This window comes from Gobius niger (assembly GCF_951799975.1).
Source record: "Gobius niger genome assembly, chromosome: 8".
Classification (NCBI taxonomy): domain Eukaryota; kingdom Metazoa; phylum Chordata; class Actinopteri; order Gobiiformes; family Gobiidae; genus Gobius; species Gobius niger.
Window position 1 is genome coordinate 36,560,231 of NC_136859.1, and position 27,492 is coordinate 36,587,722.

General features: G+C 44.2%; 2 protein-coding genes across 3 annotated transcripts in view; one reads left to right on the forward strand and one right to left on the reverse strand.

The window, feature by feature from the left end:
• LOC306967283 (retinoic acid receptor beta-like) overlaps positions 1-21,454 on the forward strand; it is a 31,435-nt gene extending 9,981 nt beyond the window's left edge. Inside the window, exons 2-8 of one of the 2 annotated variants that reach the window (XM_079562253.1) lie at positions 1,665-1,819; positions 2,763-2,908; positions 7,892-8,051; positions 16,014-16,190; positions 17,509-17,713; positions 19,998-20,156; positions 21,091-21,454. In XM_079562253.1, coding sequence (XP_079418379.1) covers positions 1,665-1,819; positions 2,763-2,908; positions 7,892-8,051; positions 16,014-16,190; positions 17,509-17,713; positions 19,998-20,156; positions 21,091-21,269 — 1,181 coding nt within the window. In that variant the 3' untranslated portion in view covers positions 21,270-21,454. Of the gene's footprint in view, positions 1-1,664; positions 1,820-2,762; positions 2,909-7,884; positions 8,052-16,013; positions 16,191-17,508; positions 17,714-19,997; positions 20,157-21,090 lie in introns of both variants that reach the window. The other variant, XM_079562252.1, reaches the window with a different exon arrangement.
• Positions 1-27,492, reverse strand: part of znf385d (zinc finger protein 385D) — a 465,630-nt gene that overhangs the window by 413,478 nt on the left and 24,660 nt on the right. The window lies entirely within an intron of this gene.

Consider the following 27,492-nt stretch of genomic DNA (forward strand, 5'->3'; position numbering starts at 1 on the left):
ATGTTTTAAACAACACAAAGTGAAGGTTTGATCAAGATTCAAACTAGGATTGTATTACATGTTCTAATCCGATTTCAGAATCCTTTCCCTTTTGAACAACCCATTTTCAAGATTTGATCCAAAATCCAGTCAGATTATCTTTGAACAACTGGCCCATAGGTTTTAATGTCACAGGGTAAGAAACTAAACCAAACTGTCCATTTACAAAGGTTATTTTATGACATTTGGTGGACCTGCGGTTTGTATTTTGTCTGAAATGGTGCATTATTTCACTTTTTGTATGAGTGGTGAGCATGGCGCCTTACTTTCGGTCAAGGTGGCCTCTACAACTGTCCAGGATCAATTGCTAAGTAGGTTTTCTGGATTCTGGTCAGAGTCGGCCTCAACTATATTTCTAGAGCGGAACATACGCGAGCAAACAGGAAGCCATGTGTTTTTGGACATTTTTACCACCGATAGGACAAAAAGCTCTCGGTCCGACCATGTGCCATCTGTATATTGTTATTGAGGGATTTCCGCATCCCAAGAGTGACGCTGCTCCTGAACGACACGTGACGCACATTAACAAATCCCTTTGAGTTTGGCAGCAGCTGTAAACGAGGCCAGGCAAGTGAAAACATACCAGAAACTAACACCAACTGATCCTGGAGTCACTGTGATGGAACGTATAGCCGCCATGCTCACCACTCATACGGAGGCTCGGTCACTAGAAGATCGGATATGCAATAATTTTACGAAAAGTTGCGTAATGCTCAGGTACTGTACGTCATGCAGCAAGCAGCAACCTCCCTCTCTCTTGGTACAGCTGCATTTTTTGCTTTTGTGAACTGCATTTGTTGGCACATTGTTTTACTGGATACTTAAGTATGTTTTTGCTGTGTTTTTGTGAGGTTCAGTGGATTTTTACTGTAGAGACATACAGGTCCTGAAGAAGCAGCTTTTTAAAGGTAAACAAAAGCTTATTCAGCTAAACCCATTTCAGACCTACAAATGTCTTCTTCTGAGACACTGAAGAGGCACCAAGAGCCCCCACACCTGCAGCACAGGGGAGGCGTCACAGGAGGAGCTACAGGAAACAAGGAATGGACAAACGAGGAGGTATCCGGGCGAGACTCAAAGCTAAGCCACACATGCCTTGTATTGTTCTGGCTAATGGACGTTCACTGGAGAATAAAACAGATTAACTGCTATGCTCTTAATCTGGAGGAGGTGGCGCTGACGAGTGCAGGACACCATGCTCTGAAACAGGGACAGACCCAGGAGGCGGTGCACCGTTTCAGAGGACCAGAGGAGACTGAAGTCAGCCAGCCAGGTTTCCTCCGGGTGCTACAGTTTCCTCTCCCTCCAAAAATGTGGCAGCGCGGCTCAGTCGCAGCGGCTCAGGACTAACACCTGAACACTATTTCGTTGTACGCTTGTACAATGACAAATAAAGCACTTATTTACTTTAAAGTTCACTGTATATGTAATATATTCAAACGTGGCTCTGTTTGTTATGAATGTTTGGTTGTTGAATATGTAGCCAGTTTTAAATCAATAGGATGTATTATTTTTTCCTATTCATCAGCTTCATCTGGCCATAAAGCTTTTCATTTCTTTCCTATATTCCAGTTCCAGTTTGTGAGTTGTTTTAATTTGTGTGCGTTGTGTGCTTGTGTCTGCAGCCGTGGAGAGCCTGAGTTCCAGCTCGTGTTCTGAAGACCTGTTCACCGGCCGGCCCTCGCCCCCTCCGCCGCCACGCACCTACAAACCCTGCTTCGTCTGCCAGGACAAGTCGTCCGGGTATCACTACGGCGTCAGCGCCTGCGAGGGCTGCAAGGTACACAGGTCACAGCCCACTGCTGCCCTGTCTGTCGGTCAGTCTCACAGTGAAGGTTCTGGAGTCGTCTTCTGTCCTGGGACAAAAGTGTGAACACACTGTTGGTCGGGGGTCGAAACACACAAAGGGCCAGATCGTGTGCCTGATGCACGGGGGGGGGCACAGGCTTCTAGCCGAGGCTTCCGAGTGGTGGATATGCGCCTTCACCACTTCGTGTCCTCGTTTAGCTCGTGCTGCCTTGTGTTCCTCCTTAAGCCTGAGGCTCTCACAGGTCAGACTAAAAACTTGATTTACCCCATCCTGAGCTAAACAATGTTCATGTCGTGAGAGAGAAAGAGCTACAGCGTTAGCAGTGGCGTGGATCGGCCCGCACTTGGCTGTAAACGCGAAACAAAAATGCACATGCTGTTCACCCCCCACTCCCACACAACCCCTCACCCTTCCCAGCCGCGGAGTCGATCTGGTTGTTTCTCAAACCTGCGAACTTCCCACTTAAATGTGCTCATTCTGGAGTGGCAAGATCACAAAGTGCACTCCTACAAAGCACCAAATGCTACGCTATAGTCTGCATTTTAAAAACATTGGGCCCAATATGTCTTTGGACTAAATATTGATTTAACTATTTTCTATTATTTGATAAGCCTTTAACCCTCAGAGCCCCAAAAGGAATTTTAGGTGATTTTCGCCTGGAGTAGTTTGTCACACTTTAATGGTGTTAAAAACATGCCCTTTCAATGTGCCCTTAAAGTGTTATATTTTTCAGGACAACCTGAAAACCCATAGCCAATACCTGTGATTCTAAGCTGTGTGTGTGTGTGTGTGTGTGTGTGTGTGTGTGTGTGTGTGTGTGTGTGTGTGTGTGTGTGTGTGTGTGTGTGTGTGTGTGTGTGTGTGTGTGTGTGTGTGTGTGTGTGTGTGTGTGTGTGTGTGTGTGTGTTGTCAGGGCTTCTTCCGGCGCAGCGTGCAGAAGAACATGGTGTATACGTGTCATCGCGACCGCAACTGCAGCATCAACAAGATCACACGCAACCGCTGCCAGTACTGCCGCCTGCAGAGGTGCTTCGCCGTGGGCATGTCCAAGGAGTGTACGTACGCCACACTCACCACACTCACCACACTCACCACGGTCACCACGGTCACCACACTCACTGACAACTCCACACTCACACACACTCCACACTCACACACACTCCACACTCACACACACTCCACACTCACACACACTCCACACTCACACACACTCCACACTCACACACACTCCACACTCACAGACAACTCCACACTCACACTCTCCACTAGGCAGTTCCTCCAGGATGCTGCGATGTTGCAATTGCGACTATTAATGCAAAATCAAGGAATACAGGCCAATACAGTGACAAAAGCCACAGGTCGCGCACGCTATTTTCGCCAAATTAATGATGCTAATTAGCCGCGCGCATTTGGATTCACGCATTATTAATGCGCAGCTTTGGAGACAAGTCAACCTGGTTCTAGTGAAAGGTGGAGCTTGTGCTGTTTAGTCTATTCCAACATAACTTTTTACAACAACAATTTACTGACAATACACTGAAAGGTATGGCGGAGACTAAATCAGACTGAAGCCCTTGAGTTTTTTGTTCAGGCCTGTGGGCCACAAAGACATCATATAGTATCATCATTTTTTTTGTAAAATAGCATTTTAATGCCTATTTTAAAGTCACAAATGTGTTATTCTCAGCACAAATATCCCATGTCCTGGTGCAGTCGTCCTGTTTAATGTCTTTAATATGCTAATAATCATTGTGCTCTACCTAAAACTAGCCATTTCAACTGGCCCAATGAAAGTAGAATATTCCACCCGAATTTAAATATCTATGTCACTACAGGATTAAAGGTTATTCAATTTCTGTAACTGAAGCCAAATCAGATGCAATTTCAAGTCCAACATTGATGTGAAGCAAACAAACAAACAAACAAACAAACAAACAAACAAACAAACAAACAAACAAACCATGACCTAAGTACCCATTGGATTGGATATGTGTTTGTATATGAACCCATTTTTTCACTTAGTTAAAGAGGGGGCATTCTGCTTTTGTCAGTCCCATAGCACCAGTCTATATCTCACTACAATGATGACAAACCTTCTGTTGGTCTGTAAATGCAGTAAATTAGAATAACTGCCTTGTATAAAATGTCTCTCTCAAAATGGCTGTAGTGAATGTCTTGAAATAGGCCTCTGTCTCTTTAAGAACCTCTGAGCCTTCAGACACGCCCCCTCCACACGCTGTCTGTGGCATCAGTGGGGAGGGGCTTCTGCTGAGGAGCAGTGGTTGGTTACTCGGCTGGTGACCAAAGCTCGGAGGCGTCTCCAGGAGGTGGGGGCGTTCCTAGGAGGACTCAGGCAAACCTATCCCTAAAATGGCCGCCATCAGAGTTTTTACAGATTACTCAAAAATACGTGAATGTACCAAGGCAACACTTCAGACATGTTTTTAATGAGGGAGTGACAGAATAACATGATGGAAAGCTTGAAAAAGTCAATTTTGCATAATACCCCCCCTTTAAGGTATATATATATACTAAAGTAATAATAGAAAATAAATGAACTGCACTGTCAAACCACTAAACCACTGTTATGTGGTCAAAGAACATAGAATATGAAATGTGAATTTCATATGGGGGGGGTCCACCAAAATAGTTTGTACCCAGGGCCCAGAATTTGGTGCTCCGCCCCTGTCTACAGGAGCTGTCACATCTTTTCCTCCTTATGATTAAAAAGCAAAGCAGCACCGAGGCTGAGGCGTTCAAAGGTTATGGGGAAAATAACCTTAGAGCAGGGTCCACTACTGACACTACTGACAAAAAAAAATCAAAAAGACACAGCTTAGTGCAGCTTTAACTCCTGTGGCTATCTTAATAATAATAATAATAATATCTTAATAATAATAATATCTTCTAGTTCTCGCAGCCATCACTGCTGAGGTGGGACGCAGTAACACAGTCATTTTAAAAACAAAAGGAGACATGATAACAGAGTGAAAACCTGACACAAAATGACACAGATTTGTCCTTTTGTGGTCATGTGATCCTAAACTTTAGATCAGCTGCAAAAACAGCCTATTTCAGTTTATTTGCTTACTCAATTTCTTTTTCTGTCTCACTCCCATTTCCTCTTGTTGCTTACTGAAGTTCTACTTTGAACCTTGTTAAGATCCAATCATTCAAAATTAGATATCTTTTTTGTTGTTGCCATTTTTCAACTGGTCTTTTAATGATCCGTCTGAACATTTCCTCTTAAACATTACAGTCGAAATAGTGCATCCTGTGCAGAGTTCGCAGTCATAGTGCAGTAGTTTTGATCAAGTTAGACAGAGGTTATTGTTAGGACTTAACAACATTTTGAAGGTCCATTTAGACAGAAATGTTCATATTTAATTCCTGCTGGTTTTATTGAGTTTTGAACCCTATAACATGGGCATACATTTTCTTTGCTAATAACTTATTTATTCAAAAAGTAATCAAGATGCAAAATCCCTCTGAGCAAATCAAAAAACAAAAAAACTGGTTTGATCTGTTATTTAGATTTTGTCTTTGAGAATATCTGCAATCTACAATGTTGATGCATAAAGTGCCTTATTTCTGACTGAAAATATAAACTGTCGTGTCTGCCCTTAATTGTCCAAATACAGTGTAATGTAAATCCTAAATCCCCCATTGGAAAGGACCTTTAAACACACCCTGCCTGTCCCGACTGTAAACACTCAGTGACCCAGATCCTCGGCTGCGTTACGTGGGCGGCGTTTGGCGTTTGGAGGAGGCGTTGCATAAATCTCTCTGTCCCTCACATGTAGCGCACAGACGTAAGAGGCTCCTCCAGACCGCGAACCTGCGCCGCTGTGACTGGTTCCAGGAGCGAGGGGGGGGGAGGAGCCACGCGGTTACGTAACGCCACTGTGCTCCCGACATGTGAACCGTGACGTCATCGTGAGCGGTCACCCGGTTAAGGAGCATGACATCATCAGGTGTTTCCAGGCAGATTACGCAAAACCAGCCAATGTGCCTCAACCACGCGTGTTTTCTCCAGGTTTAGCTTTTAGATTTGAGTAATGCTGAACTGGAGAAAATGCGCTGGGTTCAGGCGGGGGTTACGAGGTTAAATGTCATTAAAAAGCATTCATTTTGATTCAAGTTCATCCAAAAGGGCAGTGTACAGTTAAACATATTCAGCTGCAGTTTTGGCTCAACATATTTTTTGGATCCAAAGTTCCCTGTTTTGTCCAATTCTCATTCCTCTGTTTGATGAAATGTTTGCAAATCTTCAATGAAATATGCACAAAACAAGCTGTACATGAGCTTTGGCCTTTCTGTGTGGAGTTGCCATGTTCTCTTTGTCTGCGTAGGTTTCCTCCGGGTACTCCGGTTTCCCCTACCACTAAAAACATGCGCAATAGATTCCCCTCTGGGGCCAGGACTCCTCTGAAAAAGAGATTCGTAATCTCAGTGGGACTATCCTGGTTAAATAAAGGTCAATAAAATACAATAAAATAAAATAAAAATGGAGTTTCCATTTTATGATCATAATGAGGGCTGCATGTTTCCAAGTGTTAACCGTTCACCGAGGCCAATAGCGGTTAATACTCGGTTAAATACTGACAAACGAGAAAGGTATTTCATCTTTAACACCTTCATTAAATGGCTGGAACATCTTGTGAAACTAGATTAATGTATAGAAATGAAGCGCAGTGGTAATGACAGAGCAGTAAAAGTAGATCACTGACTTTTGCGTTTGCGGCCCGTGAACCAGGCCCTGGAGTATTTCAATGTATTTGACCTGCAGTCATGGAGCCCGCTTTTTTAGAAACACTGTCCAAAGAAACAGTCATTAATACGTACAATAACATTAATCTCCACCCTTTTTAACAATAAGGAGAAAAGTGAGTTTTGTGGCTAGCTTAGGCTACATAACTACCTCTATGCCCGGGTGTCAAAGTTGTACTTGAAGTATAATGCAAGTGCTCCCCACGCCAGGGTTGGTCTCAGCAGCCTAACCCGCCCAAGAGCATCTGAAATACTATGGAATATATAATGAGATCTGGTGGTGTGCAGTACCCCTGTTTTTCCCCCATTGCCCCAGAACAAAAGCCTAATGTTTCATCCTGTCTGCATTTATTTGCCCTGATATCATGCCTGAAGTTTATAAATAACCCCTCCAGGAAAACCGTGGATTCTTGTTTTCACCCGCGGAAAAACATAAAGGGACTATACGGAGTTAAAAAATGTTAAAATGAAGTATTTTCCTCCCCCTACATGTTCCACCATGTCCTAATGTGTAGAATGAGCTCAGACCTGTTCACCACAACTGCCTCTAAAATCCTGCACTGAAGTGCCGTCATGCACGAGCTTGATATAGAAGCTGCAGTTATGCATAAGACGTGAGGTGGCAGTAGTGAGTATAAAAATGGCCGACTTGCATCCAGTCCCTTTAAAAAAAGGCCCAATTCTGTGGGAAAACCACCGACCTGGCAACCCTCTCCCACCCTGTGCTTTTTTTGGCTCACTTCATATTGGAAAACGGGCCATGAGAAGGACTAGCCTGGTAATACCCATGCTGCTTGCATGCTTTAATTATTTCGAACGGCTCGGCAGCGTGGAGGCCATGGCATGGATTTGGGGACCAATCACAGAACGGCGAGGGACGGACTATTCGACAGATGGAAGCTTGTAGTTTGTTTACAGATCCAACATGACAGCAGCAGATGCAATGCCATCTTTCCGTCAAGCTTTAGACCGTGTTAAGTAGCTCAGCTCCAAAGTTTATTTTAAAAGAAGAACAGTGTTTGGCTCACATACAATAGGATACAATTGATTATGATTGGCTATGACTACATGCAGACACATATGATGGACATCTATAGCATCTATAGCAACATTACATGGTTGTTTTTTGGGCTTTAAAATGGCATCGCTTCACTCTGTAGAAAGTAGAATTCAAATCAAGAATAGTCAAAGTTGACAGAAAAGGGCGTGAGCAGAAGTGTCCAACAGGGAGTATTCACGTTACTGTGTGTTTTGTGTTTGGTTAGCGGTGAGAAACGACCGGAACAAGCGCAAGGCTCAGAAGGAGGCGGTGAAGATGACCATCATGGAGACGTACGAGCTGACGGCCGAGCTGGGGCTCATCGTGGAGAAGATCTGCAAAGCCCACAGAGAGACCTTCCCCTCGCTGTGCCAGCTGGGCAAGTACACCACGGTCAGTGCCTGTGTAGTACACCACGGTCAGTGTCTGTGTAGTACACCACGGTCAGTGCCTGTGTAGTACACCGCGGTCAGTGCCTGTGTAGTACACCACGGTCAGTGTCTGTAGTACACCACGGTCAGTGTCTGTGTAGTACACCACGGTCAGTGTCTGTAGTACACCACGGTCAGTGTCTGTAGTACAGTCAGTGTCTGTGTAGTACACCACGGTCAGTGTCTGTAGTACACCGCGGTCAGTGTCTGTGTAGTACACCACGGTCAGTGTCTGTGTAGTACACCACGGTCAGTGCCTGTGTAGTACACCACGGTCAGTGTCTGTGTAGTACACCACGGTCAGTGCCTGTGTAGTACACCACGGTCAGTGCCTGTGTAGTACACCGCAGTCAGTGTCTGTAGTACACCCCGGTCAGTGTCTGTGTAGTACAGTCAGTGTCTGTGTAGTACACCACGGTCAGTGTCTGTGTAGTACACCACGGTCAGTGCCTGTGTAGTACACCGCGGTCAGTGTCTGTGTAGTACACCACGGTCAGTGTCTGTGTAGTACACCGCGGTCAGTGCCTGTGTAGTTCACCACGGTCAGTGTCTGTGTAGTACACCACGGTCAGTGTCTGTAGTACACCACGGTCAGTGTCTGTAGTACACCACGGTCAGTGCCTGTGTAGTACAACACGGTCAGTGTCTGTGTAGTACACCACGGTCAGTGTCTGTGTAGTACACCGCGGTCAGTGTCTGTGTAGTTCACCACAGTCAGTGTCTGTGTAGTACACCACGGTCAGTGTCTGTGTAGTACACCACAGTCAGTGTCTGTGTAGTTCACCACAGTCAGTGTCTGTGTAGTTCACCACGGTCAGTGTCTGTGTAGTTCACCACAGTCAGTGTCTGTGTAGTTCACCGCGGTCAGTGTCTGTGTAGTACACCACGGTCAGTGTCTGTGTAGTTCACCACGGTCAGTGTCTGTGTAGTACACCACGGTCAGTGTCTGTGTAGTTCACCACGGTCAGTGTCTGTGTAGTTCACCACAGTCAGTGTCTGTGTAGTACACCACGGTCAGTGTCTGTGTAGTACACCGCGGTCAGTGTCTGTGTAGTTCACCACGGTCAGTGTCTGTGTAGTTCACCACAGTCAGTGTCTGTGTAGTACACCACGGTCAGTGTCTGTGTAGTACACCACAGTCAGTGTCTGTGTAGTTCACCACAGTCAGTGTCTGTGTAGTTCACCACGGTCAGTGTCTGTGTAGTTCACCACAGTCAGTGTCTGTGTAGTTCACCGCGGTCAGTGTCTGTGTAGTACACCACGGTCAGTGTCTGTGTAGTTCACCACGGTCAGTGTCTGTGTAGTACACCACGGTCAGTGTCTGTGTAGTTCACCACAGTCAGTGTCTGTGTAGTTCACCACGGTCAGTGTCTGTGTAGTACACCATGGTCAGTGTCTGTAGTACACCACGGTCAGGGTCTGTGTAGTACACCGCGGTCAGTGCCTGTGTAGTACACCGCGGTCAGTGTCTGTGTAGTACACCGCGGTCAGTGTCTGTGTAGTACACCACGGTCAGGGTCTGTGTAGTACACCGCGGTCAGTGCCTGTGTAGTACACCACGGTCAGTGTCTGTGTAGTACACCACGGTCAGTGTCTGTAGTACACCACGGTCAGTGCCTGTGTAGTACAACACGGTCAGTGTCTGTGTAGTACACCACGGTCAGTGTCTGTGTAGTACACCGCGGTCAGTGTCTGTGTAGTTCACCACGGTCAGTGTCTGTGTAGTACAACACGGTCAGTGTCTGTGTAGTACACCGCGGTCAGTGCCTGTGTAGTACACCACGGTCAGTGTCTGTGTAGTACACCACGGTCAGTGTCTGTGTAGTACAGTCAGTGTCTGTGTAGTACACCGCGGTCAGTGTCTGTGTAGTACACCACGGTCAGTGTCTGTGTAGTACACCACGGTCAGTGTCTGTGTAGTACACCACGGTCAGTGTCTGTAGTACACCACGGTCAGTGTCTGTAGTACACCGCGGTCAGTGTCTGTAGTACACCGCGGTCAGTGTCTGTGTAGTACAACACGGTCAGTGTCTGTGTAGTACACCGCGGTCAGTGTCTGTAGTACACCGCGGTCAGTGTCTGTGTAGTACACCACGGTCAGTGTCTGTAGTACACCACGGTCAGTGTCTGTAGTACACCGCGGTCAGTGTCTGTGTAGTACACCACGGTCAGTGTCTGTGTAGTACACCGCGGTCAGTGCCTGTGTAGTACACCGCGGTCAGTGCCTGTGTAGTACACCGCGGTCAGTGTCTGTGTAGTACACCACGGTCAGTGTCTGTGTAGTACACCGCGGTCAGTGCCTGTGTAGTACACCGCGGTCAGTGCCTGTGTAGTACACCACGGTCAGTGTCTGTGTAGTACACCGCGGTCAGTGCCTGTGTAGTACAGTCAGTGTCTGTGTAGTACAACACGGTCAGTGCCTGTGTAGTACACCGCGGTCAGTGCCTGTGTAGTACACCACGGTCAGTGTCTGTGTAGTACAGTCAGTGTCTGTGTAGTACAGTCAGTGTCTGTGTAGTACACCACGGTCAGTGTCTGTGTAGTACACCACGGTCAGGGTCTGTGTAGTACACCACGGTCAGTGTCTGTGTAGTACACCGCGGTCAGTGCCTGTGTAGTACACCGCGGTCAGTGCCTGTGTAGTACACTACGGTCAGTGCCTGTGTAGTACACCACGGTCAGGGTCTGTGTAGTACACCACGGTCAGTGTCTGTGTAGTACACCGCGGTCAGTGCCTGTGTAGTACACCGCGGTCAGTGCCTGTGTAGTACAGTCAGTGTCTGTGTAGTACAACACGGTCAGTGTCTGTGTAGTACACCGCGGTCAGTGTCTGTGTAGTACACCGCGGTCAGTGCCTGTGTAGTACACCACGGTCAGTGCCTGTGTAGTACAGTCAGTGTCTGTGTAGTACACCGCTGTCAGTATTGTTCTATTTTGTGTTATTTTGATGCAAATGTGATGAAAATGTGCTCGGTCCAGGTGGGTTAAGAGAAAAGAAAAAAACCTGTAAAGTGTGGAGTCCGTAGGAGCGACTGAAGTGGTGGTCGGCGCATGAGTGGAGCACAAACCTCATTTTGAGAAAACCAGCCCTAAAGTTTTGTAACGTGTGCGCGAGAACATTGGTCTTCTCTACAGGTGGCTCCCAGAAAGGAAATGACCATGGCCACGTCGCCATGGCAAAAGGATGCCATGGCGACGTGAAAACAGGAAGTGACCTCCCTCTCTCCTGGTGCAGCTGAATTGTTTGCCTTTTTCAGTGAACCACGTTGTTTTTCTGGATACTTTTGTACGTCTTTACCGTGTTTTTGTGGAGGTTTGGTGGATTTGTTTACTTTGAGGCTGTATCCGAATGTCCACCCTATTCCCTAACCCCTCATTCTCTACATAGGCCCGCACTATATAGTCGACTATATCAGGGCTGGACTGGCAGAAAAAATCGGCCCGGGACTTTTGGGTCAAGACCGGCCCTCTAAAAAAACAAAAAACAGTCATATTCAATGCAATGGTCAAGGTGATGAGCAAAACAATAAGCCCTTGGCTTGAACTAAAACAGTATAAGCTACGAATCGAGGACAATAGTTGCATTTTGTTTCTGCCGAATTCAAGCTAACACCTCATAGCACTCAACACTTTCATCTTGTCATTTACAATTTGATGGAACTTTTGTAAAATGACTAAACAATCTTAAAATGTGCGTTCCGTTAATGAAATTCCTCTCGATACTGCAACACAAATAAACTTCTCAAAACCGACCAATGTGGATTGAAGATAAAATGGTAAAACTCACCACAGAGTTATAGAGGTGTGGAATGAGAATAGAAATCCCAAAAAGGCCAAACATTGTAAATCCTTTTAATGGAAACAAGATTTCCAAACTGCGTGCACTAATGACGAGGGACAAGACGGAGTCACCTGACAACTCCCAGCATGCACTTCTATGCAAACATTTGTCTAAAATGTATAAAAAATAGAGGTCTAAGGTTCTGTGGGTCCTGGAGGGAGTTACAATAAACTATTTCCTCTTATATTAGCAATGTGAGGGGCATGAGTGTTATGTCCCAGAGGCTCATTGCTCATTTTACGAGATTATCTGTGAACCATGACTCAAGAAAGCGCCACTAGGGGGGTATAAAAAGTGTCACATCCCTCTAGTGGAGGAATTGTGTAATTGCATCTACGTAAGGATAGAGACTGTGATGGCTCTTCACGCTAATTGTGGGCCGGTGAAAGGAAATCACGGGCCTTATCTCGATCTGACTGGCCCAATCGGCCCAAAAGTACGTCGGCCCATCGGGAAAACTCCCGAATCTCCCGATGGCCAGTCCAGCCCTGGATTATATAGTCACTGATTCTGTTGGCGATTCGGACACAAGCCACTACTTTCTCCGCGCTGCGTGACGTCAGGCGCGCTGCGGCGTGCAGAATTTTTTTATTTTATTTATTGTTACAAACGTTTATTTTATGAAACAGGACGACTGTTTTGGCACCTTTACAGGCGTTACAATCATCACCAAAAAGAAAGAAAAGAAAAAAAAGTCACCCCAGCGTTAGCTCAGAGACGCCGAAAGTAGGTCACAGGTAGGTGTCCGAAGCGCCTGCAGATTGAGTCACTACATCTGCTAAAAGTTCGCGAAACTCCGGGAATAAAGTATTTCTGCGATAAAGACCAACCATGAGACAGTGGAATATTTATGGATAAATACGAGACAGATACGCTTTTACTTCACATGGATTTTACATGAATGGCTTGGATTATTCGAGAGGAAGCTGTCGGTCATTTAACAGCTCAAGCTAAAGGTTAGCAGCTAACGTTAGCATCTTTTCACCGTAACCGGTTATATTTTGGTCGTTTATTCATGAGAAATACAAACACATGACTGAAAGCTGATTTCATCCAGTCGGGTTGTTTAGTTCAAAGACCTGTCTCTGTCAGGCTCTTCTCCGACTCTCGCAATGCATTGTGGTCTATATTGACCCGTTTAGTGACCATCTATGCCCACTACTTTTCGAGATGCATTGTGGGAAATTTCGAGTGCACTACTTTTTTCTCTCTGGACATTCGGAGACCCCTACAAAATGGCGTGAGCACTATATAGTGCACTGTATAGGGAATAGTGTGGACATTCGGATACAGCCTGAGAGTCCAAAACTGCTAGCTTATCAGCTAAACCCATTTGAGATCTACAAACATCTTCTTCTGAGACACTGAACAGTGAAGAGGCACCAAGAGCCCCCACACCTGCAGCACGGAGGAGGCGTCACAAGAGGAGCTACAGGAAACAACAAAAGGAAACAACGAGGAGATGGTGATAGACTGTGGAGGGAGCTGTGCAGGAGGAAGAGGAAGGACGAGGTGGAGCTGACCAGTGCAGGACACCACGCTCTGAGACGGGGACAAGCCCAGGAGGCGGTGCACCGTTTCAGATGATCAGAGGAGACAGAGGGCAGCTACAGTTTCTCCATCCTCCAAGGTTATGCGGGTGGAGTGGCTGAAGGACAACGAGATCATGGACCCGGCCGAGGACAGGAACTTCTACATCACCGTGAACCACCTGATCATCAAGCAGGCGCGTCTGTCCCACACGGCCAACTACACCTGTGTGGCCAAGAACATCGTGGCCAAGCACAAGAGCTCCACCGCCGTGGTCATCGTCTACGGATTTCCCATCAACCAGTGCTCCTCCTGTGACCAAAACAGTGAAGATGGCGGCCGCGACACAACCATCTTTCACCAAAGAAAAAAAAGAGTGGTGCCACTGAATGGGTGCTGCTGCCGGATGCTCTCTCATCGAATGCAATTTCTCCATCTGTGAGATCAATAAAGTATCATCTTATCTTATCTTATCTTATCTTATATTTGGATTATAGTTTCCTCTCGGGAGTCGTCAGGACACGTGGATATAAAACATGTGAATATTTGTGAATGAATGTGTGCGGGAAAGTCAGCTTTGTGAAGAGATGTTGTAGTTACTTCCTGGATAGCTCCGCCTCGCGACAACACGCCATAAAATAAGCATCGTACAAATGTAAAGGACGGAAACTAGATAAGTATCTCCACATTGACCACTGTGTTTGTTTGGTATCCATGTGTAGGACGGAATCCCCCCGACAACAGTCTGGATGCAAATATGTTCATGTATTTTGTCGAAAGGTGCGTTCACACCAAACGCGGCCAAGCTTCAGGTGAAAATACATGGAGGACGCGCCTCGGGGAGCGTTTTGAAGCTTTTCGCACATGATAAGCTAGTTGGAAAATGTTGAACCTTTTGAAGAAATTTGTGAGCGTCAGTGACGTTGTGGCTGAGCCATCGGGGCCGATGCTCTGCCGTAAACAAGTCACGGAGGGTTCGCTTCATTGTGAACCGGAGCTACAGCAGCTCTGGGACAACGACACACTTCAGTGTTTCTTTACCAAAACACCCAGGACTAAAGGCGGCGACGAGAAAACTTCCCTCAGTGGCTGAATCTGCGCTGGGAAAGTGTTTGGGCCTCGAGGACGCCGGTTGTAGCTACGAACACACGAACGGCCACAGCTCGGTGACATTTGTGACAAGCGTCTGACTTCAGGTCAGCACAAGCGTCTAACTGCAGGCTCTAGACGCGTTTTTGACGCCTGACAAGCGTTTGGTGTGTACGCAGCTGAAGACGTCAGCCGCTAAAGTCCGCGGGAACACAAACACACTTGTGCACACGTTTCAAAAGTTCCGGGCCATTTTCTGCAAATCAGTGTTAATTTTGACATATTTTAATTTAGTTTTAGTCTTAGTCTCTTGACTAAAATGTAAGTTAATTTTAGTCGAGATTTAGTCAAAAAAATCGTTTAAATTTTAGTCTAGTTTTAGTCGACTAAAATTGCAGGTAAATTTAGTCGACTAAATTTAAGACTAATTTAGTGGACATTTATAATATTCATTATAATCATATTTAATGTTGTTCCTCTGCTTCATGGAGCTGCTCCACATGAACAAAGCTCAGAGCTGATCCTTTAACAGAGAATTTACATGATCTGAGGCTCTTTCAGACGATCAATAGAAGTTTGGATGATTTTAGTCTCTCCTTTTCATTTTTATTTAGTCTGATTTTAGTCGACTAAAATATCTGGACATTTTAGTCGTAGTTTTAGTCTCATGAGAAACTTTTAATTTAGCTTTAGTCCAATTTTAGTCGTAAAAATATCACTTTGACTAAAATTAAGACAAAATTAACACTGCTGCAAATGAGGTTTTTGTTCCTCATGCAACGACATCACCACTTCAGTCGCTCCTACGGACTCCACACTTTACAGGTTACGACTTTTGGAAGGTTTTTCAGAAGCATTTTTCCATGTCTGATTCCAATGTGATTTATTGAGCTTTGAACTAGGGATATGGCAATATAAATACAGATCAAATAATGAGATTTGACTTTGGGTTCGTCTGAGCCGGTCTGTCACTCTGCCACATACTTCTTTAGAAAGAGTGTAGTTATAGTTTCAAAATGAAACTATAACTATACAACTATATTGCTCTATTTACATGTTATTGCTGGCTTATTAAAATGCTTGTTTTACATGAAATGACATAAAATAGGAGAAAACACATCAATGAATTAAGGCAGGTGCGTAGGAGATGAGGGAATCCAAGTGTTCATGAATGGAACATAAACATTCCTGCACACTGCCAACCTTGCAGAAATAGTTCTAATAGGATGGACATTATTATTTTACACATAAAATGACATCAAACCTTTTCCCTTTTCGCCTGCAGTGTCTCACTATAATAAAATGACCTTCAAGTCTCTCTTTTGCTGTGATTATCAGGAGAAGATGGTTTCTCATACAAATACATGGAACCCTGATGAAGGCAGCTTTATGTTGAGTGTGCTACACGTCGCTGGCTGCAGAACGGTTGAAACACACCTTTGGGTCTTTGATTTGTTGCTACAGAAGTCGAATGCGGAGCAGAGGATCCAGCTGGACCTGGGCCTGTGGGACAAGTTCAGTGAACTGGCCACGAAGTGCATCATCAAAGTGGTGGAGTTCGCCAAGCGTGTGCCCGGCTTCACCGGCCTCACCATCGCTGACCAGATCACACTGCTCAAAGCCGCCTGCCTCGACATCCTGGTACGCACTCTTTTCATGCTCTTTACATTCTTATGTATAGATTTATCAAATACAGTGGAACAAAAAACTATTATAACCGAGCTTCAATTGGAGAAAATCTCACTTGCAATTGGAACTCGATTTGTAATTTAAAAGAAGATTGACTTTAGTGTGCACATACGCTAGATTTGTTGTTTGTAAAGAATATTGTTCTACCTGCAGTCAGTGTTTCTCAATCCTCTCAAAATACATAGAACAGGAGCCTTTCACATGATCTCACCCAGGCCCCAGGTTGAGAACCACTGACCGAGGCAGAAATGTTTGGTCATGTCTCCATCAACTGTTCATTCAAAGACAATATTTTCATTGTCATTAAATGTTGTCAAAGTCTTGTTTTGTGCATCGACAGCCCTGTTAAACTAATCTGAAACCGTTTGTGAGCACAGATGAACGGATCTGGTTTTGTCTGTAAGAACAGGGACACTGTGGGCGTTGCTCAGGTCGGGTTATCGGCTGCACTGGCACCAAATTCTTAAACTCAACTTCCACATCATTTTCCTTAAAGGGGCGAGATGCAAGTTGGCCATTTTATGCTCACTACTGCCACCTCAGGTCATACGTGTAACTGCAGCTTCTATATTAAGCTTGTGCATGACGGCACTTTGGACCTGAAGTAACAACTTTTTGAGTGACAGTGCAGGATTTTAGAGGCAGTTGTGGTGAACAGGTCTGGGCTCATTCTACACATTAGGACATTGTGGAACATGTAGGGGGAGGAAAACTCTGTATAGTCCCTTTAAATAAAGGCCATAAAGTGGACTTACTCGGCATAAAAGCTTCCTTTGGGTGCCTATCTTAGGTATGTTGTGTTTTATATCTGTCTGTAAGAAGAAGATAGTAACAATACGTGCAATCACTGCCGTTGTTTTTTAAACCTGTCTTATGAATTGACCAATCTGTTACAGTGCGAGGGAAGCAACACCCTGTTTGTGAACATTATTTTGACTTATCATAGAAGTATTTTTATTTGTTTAAAGGATTTGTCTGGGCACTTCGCCTGGGAGATAAAAAAATAAACTTTCTGCTGGATTTCAAGCAGTTTGCAGATCCAGAAAGGCCTCAATGGCTGAAATGGAGATGGAACGTTGTGTCATCAGTTCATTGTGTAAACAGAGATAGTTTTTTTATACGGCTGTAGAAAAATCTGCGTTTATGAAAATATCAGGATACGTTGAATGAAAGCGACATTCTTCAAGTAGATTCTATGCAGAATATTTCAAAAGTATTGTATTGACTGGCTCCTCTGTTGTGTTTGTGTGTGTGTGTTTTGCGGTTGCAGATCTTGCGGATCTGCACGCGCTACACTCCGGACCAGGACACCATGACCTTCTCCGACGGCCTGACTCTCACGCGGACGCAGATCCATAACGCAGGCTTCGGGCCGCTCACCGACCAGGTGTTCACCTTCGCCGGACAGCTGCTGCCCCTGGAGATGGACGAGACGGAGAGCGGGCTGCTCAGCGCCATCTGCCTGGTGTCTGGAGGTACTGCAACACGCTGAGGGTGTTATGTTTTTATCCTGTTGGTTAGAAAATGCAATATTGAGCTAAAACAGCGAAAAACTAAATATCCAACCCTTTCAAGCAAACACAGAGGGCTCATATTTACTCAAGTACATGTGCATTTACTTTTTGAAATAACTGGACTTTTGCCAGGGGTTTTGTCACACAGTACTTTTTACTTCTAGATGTACTCTTAGTAAGAGTATATGTATTTTGTATTTTGATACTTACTATTTTGATAATAAGTTAATTAATTTCTTTTTATATACAGTTGTGCTCAGTAGTTTATATTCCCTGGCAGAATGTTTGATTTTTATCATGATTTTTTTTGTTTTTGTTTTTGGCCATTTTTCAGAGAATATGAATGATAGCACGTTTTTTTTTTTGACTCACAGTTAATGGTTGTGCAAAGCCATTTATGCTCCAACAACTAATTTTTTCTTTTAAAATCTTAATGATGATTTAAACTACCAAAATGACCCTGATCTAAAGTTTACATACCCCAGTTGTTAATACTGAATACTCTGACAGCTTGGATTCTTTTGTGGTAGTTGTGGATGGGCCTCTTTATTTCCTCGGATGATAGAACTGGCCATTATTTATTTTTGGTAAAAAGCCTCCAGTTCCTGTAAATTGGAGGTCAGGAGACTGAGATGGACACTCCAGAACCTTCACTTTATTCTGCTGGAGCCAATGAGAGGCGGACATGGCCTTGTGCTTTGGATCGTTGTCATGTTGAACGTCCAAGTGCGTCCCATGTGCAGCTTCCAGGCTGATGAGAGACACTTTTCCTCCAGTATTCTTTAATAACAGGCTGCTTTCATCCTGAAATCAGTTTGAACCAAGTTCCCTGAAGCTCACACATCCCCAAAACATCAGTGATCCACCTCCATGTTTCACACGGCACGGTAGCGCAGCGGTTAGCGCCTCCGCTTCACAGCTAGAAGGTCCAGGGTTCAATTCCCACCAGGACGGGGCCTTTCTGTGTGGAGTTTGCATGTTCTCCCCGTGTCTGCATAGCTTTCCTCCGGGTACTCTGGTTTCCCCTACCACTAAAAACATGTGCAATAGGTGAATCCTCCAGCCAGGGGATTCTGACCATCAGCCTGGCTCCACATCATGGAGATGGGTCTCCGGGCGGCACTGCCGTCGGCCACTGCTCCTTACGGGTCGCCCCAGCGGCATCGAAGGATGGGTTAAATGCAGAGGACAAATTTCCCTACGGGGACAATAAAGTTAACAAACAAACAAAACTGTAGGGATGTTCACTGTTCATCACAGGACTTGTTGTCTCCTCCAAATGTAATTTGTTTATGGATATGGCCAAAAAGCCCCATTTTGGTTTCATCATTCCAAATGATATTGTTGCAGAAATGTTGAGGCTTGTCTCTGTGCTGTTTGGCATATTGTAAGCGGATACTTTGTGGCATTTGTGAAGTAATGTCTTTCGTCTGGAGACTTGGCCATGCAGCCCATTTATTATTGTGCATCTTGAAACCGCCACACAACCGTTTTTCAGAGAGTCCTGTATTTCGGCTGAAGTTATCTCTTGGTTTTTCTTGGTTAGGTGTGGGTCATGCCGTGTTTTGCTGTAGGAGGCTCTTCACAGAGACCTTGGTGATGTTTATGTACAGTCACGGCGTCAGTCCTTAACTCACTGACTGCCAGCCATTTTCAAATCAAAGAGCTCCCCACTGCCAGAGGTTTTTCAGGATTTTGACTCTTTTTTCAAGACCCACAGAAAATGTAGGTCTAGGTCAACACGAAACCCACCAAAAGAAAGATTAGACTCTCTTCTTTCATCTAAAAAAAAGTTTGTTTGTACCTCTTTCCATTTAGTAATCGTCCATAGAAAGTTTGGGTGAAATCACCCAAAATGCTGGTTTCTGACCAAAAAGCTGAGAAAACTGGCTTTTTGTAATCAAGCAAACTAGTGACTGTGATCACATCCAAAGAGCAAAGCTGCCACCTAGTGACTCAATGAAAGAACTACAACTAAGATTTTAACACCAGACATGCTCAAGGCTTTGCTGGAATGTCTTGGTCTTGTCTAAACTTCTGCAAAGAAAAAAGAAGAGCCGTATCGCTCTGATTGGTTAGAGGGCGAGTGGTTCTATGGTTCTAACCAATCAGAGAGCTCCTCTCACTCGTAATGATAATATAAGTGAAAGAATCCTTAGTAAAAAACATGATGCCGTGTGGCTCAGACAGAGGCTGTGAGTCCACCTCTGAGACTACATCATTGTGACGTGTGTTCCTCGTTCAGACCGGCAGGACCTGGAGGAGCCGTCGAAGGTGGAGGTTCTGCAGGAGCCGCTGCTGGAGGCGCTGAAGATCTACTCGCGCAGACGCCGACCCAGCATGCCCCTCATGTTCCCCAAAGCTCTGATGAAGATCACCGACCTGCGCACCATCAGCGCCAGAGGTACCTTCACCCTCCACACTCACTTTGTGGAGGTTTAACCTCTCGCCTTAACCCAGCGCATTTCTCCAGTTTGGCTTTACCCAAATGTAAAAGTTTCTTAGCAACAGTATAACGCCTCATTTGAAAGCTAAGGCCTACAAAACTGATCGTAACTTTTTTGTTGCGTTTTTGCCACATTTTGAAGTGTTTTTGTTTTGTTTTCATCGCTTTTTTGTCGTGTTTCGCCACATTTATGCCGGCGTTTTCATTTCTTTATTTTTATTTATTGGTTTATTTGGTCGGGACAGTGTATATTAATGAACATACATGGGTCTCATGCATGTAAACACGCCACACACGCCAGGAGCAATGTTTTGACACATTTTTGTCACTCTTTTATTGCTTCTTTGTCACTTTGTTGTCATGTTTTGCCGCACTGCATTTTCAAAGCTGAACTGGAGAGAATGCACTGGGTTAAGGCGGGGGGTAAGAGGTTAATGCCAAAAAAACAGACCTAACCCTCCCTTTACGATGTTTATTTGATGACTTTGGGTTTTGTCTGAAATCACAAGTGTCCATGTGACGCTCTGTAATCCAAATATGGTCATTTCCTTTGGGGAAGACGCCAGCTGCCAAAGTCTGTGGGGATGTACAGTTTGGAAATGCTTTTCATGTATTGTTTTTTACTTTTAGTTTAAGACTATTTCCATTGCAGATTCTCATTCATGATTTTATGAAACACTTGGACATTTCCTCCTTGAGCTTCACGATGTCGTCACAGAAATGGTCTTCATCTCCTGCTCCTTTGGTCTTCACAGACGTTAAAGCATTTCAGGGACAAGGACCTCATGAAGCTCATGGAGAAAAGGCCAAGGGTAAAGAAGAGGGGGGGGGGGTATCCCGTGTTAGTGGGAGACATGAGTGCAGTGCTGTAAGTGTGGTGGCCCCCCCGCAGGAGCCGAGCGCGTGGTGACGCTGCAGATGGAGATCCCGGGCTCCATGCCGCCGCTCATCCAGGAGATGCTGGAGGACCTTCAGAACCTGCAGATGAGCCAGAGGAGAGCGCGCGCTGCCCCTCCCGCCTCCACACACACCCCGGTCCAGACGTACATGCCCGGCGGGATCAAGCTCTGAGACACGGACATGTGGCATGTACAAACCCGGGGGACTCATGGATACTTTTCTAGTTTTATATAGCCTCACTCTTTCACTTTTATCAGCGGCCAAATGTCCAGATCGACGATATAGAGATTAACTTGACTACACTTTACTTGACACTAGTGAAAAGACACTATGGATGGATTTCTGAGCAGTATATTATGGTACATACAGTATAATGCCCTGCCCAACTTCAGTTTGCCGATCCCGAACCCACCCGCGATTGTAACGTGGAGAAATGATGCTTTTGTTCACGTCTAAGGAGCTGTGGACATGTTCTGTCACAGAGCATTCCCATTACAGCCTGCAGGGGGCGCTAGAGGCCAACTGGCCATCCTGACCAGCCCAGTCTCTCACCCAAATAAAATGATCTTTTCATACAAATGGTAAGAGCGTGTTTAACTGGAGTGTGTGGGAGTCATAGCAACGGAGCAGGAGTGATGGGCTCGACACACGGGAGGCGACAAACGAAAACTCACGGTGAAAACCAGCACATACGTGCGCACGTCTATGTGGACGAGCGCAAACGTTCACGTGCACGACTGTGGCCTGTCTCATAGCGGGGGGGGGGGGGGGGGGGGGGAGCTTGGCCTCGTCTCGCTGTAGCTCTGTTGGAAATGAATTGAAGAGGAGCTACATGGCCTCCCATGTGTCAAGCCCATCAACCACTAGGGTGCTTATGGAGACACCCATCCGATACTGGTATCGGAGCCGATCCTGGATAAACAGTATCAATTCCAAACTGGTTTTGGCTCTGGCCCTTTGAAAAACACAACTTTCACCAAATAAATCTAAGTGAACATGGACATGTTCCTCATTCTAAAAGACCATTAAATGATTTAGTTAGTGTTTAGTTAGCTATGTTTATCCACGCAAGCAAAAGTTTGATAGCGACAGCATGCTAATGCTAGCGGCAATGAATCACAGCTGGGACAGAACCTATGACCAACCTAAAGGCCGAGGCATGGAGCCGATAGGGCCAGGTCATATACTGTATATGTCATATAGATTCAGAAACACAACAATAATTTTCAATTGTTCCATAAAAAAACGATTTCTTTTAAACAAAGTTACCTCCTTAAATCTTGTTCCTGGAACAACATCAAAACGTTGAGCTAAAGATATATATATATTTTTTTTTTTTCTTTTGATACTTTTACTTTTTTGATTCCAGTTGTACCAAAGCTTTTGTCCCCGATACCATACTGGTGTCATTTAACGGTACCAGCTCAAGTAGACGAGGATATTTACAGAAGAAAAGTAGTGATCCTTTTTTTAAGACTTTTATTTGTAGAAAATGTGTTGATACGTCACATTTGCAAGAAGACTTGACAGAATCACTCGTCACTGTTCACCTTTTTATTCACAACAGCCACTTTTAGAGAGTTTTGGGGTATCGGTTGGTATCGATATCAAACCCCCAGTATCGGTATTGGATCGATCTTTAAGAGCGCGACTGCACACAGCAAAACAGGACGAGCAGAACAAACCTAAACTTTATTAGTGATTTGAACCAATTTGACTATTGGTAGTATTGGTGGTGTTAAAAAAAACATTGTTTGCCCTTCTTCTCCCGTTGTGTAGATTCCTGACGCACTTCCAGCACCCTCTGGTGGTCACTTTTGATAATGCTATACATTAGAAACAGAAGCATATGCAGTAGCAGCTGGCCACATATTTTGTAGCAAGTACAGATTACTTAAATCACTGAAGTAAATTTACTCAGTTACTGACCTTATGTACTTTTCACTCTGAATAGTCATTTTTATGAACAGGGACTTTGGCTAAAGTGATGATTTGACTGAGCAACCTTTATTGGAGTCATATTTGACCATGTCCAAGTTCCAGCTCTGATAGTGTCTGGCGTTGACAAAAGCATTGTTTGCGTGTTGGCCTCTCTGTGATTCACACTCCTGTCCTCCACACTGGCTCACTTTTACCCATCACATCCCGGCCTCACTATGTTATTTGAAAATTCCTGCTTTGTAAAAAAAGAAAAATGTACAATAACATTTAGGATCTTCTCATTCTTACCTCGAAATGTGAACTCACGGACCCTCCTGGTACTAATACTCTGTGCAGATAATGCAGTATTGTAGACTCTGTAACTGTGCAGCTGCTTTGCATGAAAAATCACAAGAATGAACCTTTTACCTCATGAAACAAGAACATACCCAACCTGTGCAGTGTTAGTGTAGCTGAGTTTGTGGACGTTGCTTTGCTGGGCTGTTTCTAGCGACTGGGTTTGCAGATGATGTCACAGCATTTGTCTCATTCATCGGAAATGGTAACGATAGTGGAGCGGTTTAGGGACAGTTTCCACAGCAGATTAAAAGTCGTAAATTATCTTTGAAAAGCATTTCATTTGATTCAAACTGGCATTAAACGTACATCCTGTCTGGTCTTTGTGCCCATGGAAGAGCATGGTCACTTCTAACCTCACCCCGTTTGGAGCTATAGGAATATACTGGGAGAGGCCAAATGCTAACAACATCTTTGGTCTTTTTGCGTGACTGAGCGCACGCACAAAGACCAGACAGGTACGCATCAACTCGTCTAAGCTCAGGTTACATATCTCAGTATGGAAAAACAGGGGACTGTTCCTTTAAGAAATGAGATATGTGAGATATGTATTATTTTCTGCATTCGTGGCATTACAATGTAGTGTTTGGGCATTAAAAGCATTACATTTGACTCACTTCTGCCTGTGTAAACCATGGAGATGTCTTTAAAAAGCATTACACTGGATTCTAACTGGCATTTCATCTAAATTTGTTGGAAAATAATGACATTACTTGACTATTTTTACTGCATAAAGATGTTGAAATTACACAAAAATCTAGTCTAAAACATTCTATGTCAGTTTTGGCTGAAATTATACGGTTTTTTTTTATTAGTAAAAATGGCCTGTTATGTTCAATTTTAATTTTAAATATTGAAATTGACTCCTCTACTCTTCAGTGGAATGTTTGCAACAGAGTTTTTGCATTTGTGGCATTAGAAATATAATATTTGGGCAATAGTTGTGATATAAATGGGTGTTCCTTCAAACCTTACAATAATAATAATGATAATAATTCTGGACACTCAGAAAAAGTACAAGTAAAAACCTGAATATGAGCGTCATGTTCAGAGAGGACTTCCAAACCCAGCTCTGCTAACTGTGTTCCCACCACTGGACTTTAAATTGGGCATTTAAAAGCCTTAATTCACATAAAACACTTTTGACGTAGCGAATGAAAAGCACAGGTGACGGTTGGACTGGAGAGGACAGAAGTGGGTCTAGTCCAAAATATAACCCAGATGTGCAGGAGCTCACTCATGACTTTCCCAGAGGGGCAGAAGCTGCCCAGTGGAATCCTCAGGGACAGTTTGTGTGTCCAGCCCATGGTCCAGCCTCACACTGAGACTCCAGGGGTCAGTTACGACACCTTCGCTTTAGCCTGTGTCGCCTGATCAACATTTATCCAGGGCATTACTAGAGAAAATGAGGAACTCTTTCCGACAAGTTAAATGAATGTGGTCCACCACAAAACAAGAACAGAAAAGGCTGCTCTTAACTCTTACCTGAATCGAGTGCATTTCTTTTCCAGTATTACCCAAATCTAAAAGCTTCTCAACTGGAGAGCAACAGTGTAATGCCTCATTTGAAAGCTAAGCTAAGCTAAGCTTTTTTCATCACATTTTTAAAGGTTTTTGTTGCTTTTCGTTGCGTTTTCATCACGTGTCTGTGTCACTTTTTTGTGACCTTTTTGTCTGGGTTTTTTGTGGCTTTTTCATGTTTTTCATGTTTTGTTTTTTTCATTTGCTTCGTTTTCGTCGCTGTTTTGATGCTTTTTTGTAGGTTTTGGGCAAAGCCAAACTTGAGAAAATGTGCTCAGTTCAGGGGGGGTTAAGACGTTAACGGTGCACCCTCTGTTGGCGAAATGCTGCAAATGCACCATCCAGCAGCCTGCTGTAACCATGGAAACCACCGCATCATTGACAAAAACTCAGCTACTGGTAATGATAGTATTGTTTCACACAGAGAACGGACCTCATTTCTTTACAGCGGGGGGGTCCAAACCTTTTCACTGGGTCAGATATACAACTTCACCGCTAATAAAATAAAATGTTAACGATGCTCAGTGTTTCCTACAGATTTCAAGGGGACTGTGGTGGGAGAGAGCGCCCCCTATGGGGGGTCCGGGGGCCCTACGCCGTGAGATTATTATTTTTTCATTATGTAGATGCGTTTTCCTGCATTTTGGTGCATTTTAAGCAATAAGAAATAACAATTTCTGGCTGTTATGCTGCTATGAAAAGAATAATTTCTGGTTAATATACACAGGGTAAAGCTAACTAATGTAATAGTAGTGATGCTTTTTAATTGAACATGATCTATTAATGGATTTTCATTTATTTCATATATATTCAATTAAAGAAAAATCTTTTTTTCAATTATATTTTTTTGATTTGCCGCGGGCCAATTAAAAGTGGGCCGCCGGCCGCAGTTGGCCCGCGGGCCGTAGTTTGGACACCCCTGCTTTACAAGATCATTTTGTTTCCACTTGTTCCTCATCAGGACCTGCTTCATTCAGGGTGTCTGTTTAGCATTACACGATATTTAATTAACTGGGCAAATATCAAACTTTCCCTCAGTCTTCTGTTTGATAGAACGTTCGCAAAGTATGCACTTTTGCATTTGTGGCAATAAAATAAACTATTTGGGCATTAAAATGTATTTAAAAAGTGCTACATTTGACTTGCTGCTGCTGTGGAAACAAACATTGTACATTTGGATGAAAAACAGTCTTTCTGAAAGAGTACGGCTCAGAGCATTCATTACAGTCTGGTCTAGTGCTTTTGGCCGAAGCTGCTCCGCTGTAAACAAATCTCTATTTTTAAAACTTTTCTTTATATTATTATTTTCTCAATGAGACTCTGCAGTCAGTTTGTGTCCTAGGAATCGCTCTATTATCGTTTGGCAAAGAGGGGGGCCAATACCCGGTTTTGCACAAGGGCCCCCCCAAAGAGCAAGAAACGGCCCTGCAACGTTCCATTCATTTTTACTGGAAGAAGTCAAACTTTCTTTTACTTCAAAAGGGAATCACTGAAGACGTTTTTACTTCAGGGAATGTTTGCAGTAACTCAAATATGAACTAGTTTGATGACGCCGACTTTATCACAGGACATTTATGGAATGATTGCAATCTTTCTGAGCAATACTGTGATTAGAACTGCAATTATGAGCAAATCAAAAAATTCAAGATTCCGTTCACAGAACCTATTTGAAACATGTCCAGGAGCGTTAATGCTGGAGGATGTTCTCTGCAGGGGACACTGAATGTGATTTCCCAGTTCAAGTTGAGATGAATCTTTCAGCCTGAATCAGAACACTATCTCTCTCTGAATGTCTTTATCTTTACGTGTGTGAATTTGGGGAATGTACGTTTGACTCACCACAGACGATGTCCTGAAGCTCATCTTTTTGTTATGAAATAAATCGTGTTGCATATCTGAACCGTTCTATTAAAGTCTTGTGAACTGGACAGAAGTTGGTCATGTTTTTTTCCAGTTCCGATGAATCGCTGCTGATGTTAGACCCGCCCACTCATTGACCCAAACCCTCAGCCTTGGTGGTGCGGGATGTGAACAGGTCTGTGGGAGCAGCACAGGGTGGATTCTTACAAACTTGCAGATGTGGTTTGACAGATAAAGATGAAGAGTTATCGCTGCAGGGAGCTCAGAGTAGAGCTGCTGCTCCTGCTCATCAACAGGACACTGGCTTTGACCCTTAAAGCAGTGTTCCTTCAAGGTGACGTGTGTAAAGTCAAATATTTGTCTGAATTTTAAATCTTGAGAATGATTGAATGATTGTAATTATCGATTAAATACTGCCACCTTTTGGACAAAAGAACGGCAGGTTTTTTGTTAATGGTAAATGGTAAATGGTCTCAACTTATATAGCGCTTTTCCACCTACTTTAGGCACTCAAAGCGCTTTACAGCAAGGATCCACTCTGAGTCACATTTACATGAAAACGCTTGGAAAAACAATGATTAAATTCAAATTTGAAGATAAAGCTGTCTGTAAGTGAAATGTTTCACTAATTTAATAGTCTGCGTGTAATTGACGGCTTGGGCCTGTAATGTGTTGTAACATAAGTCTTTTAAAGAATTCTATTCTACTTCCTCTGAAGTCTCTCCTTTTGCTGATC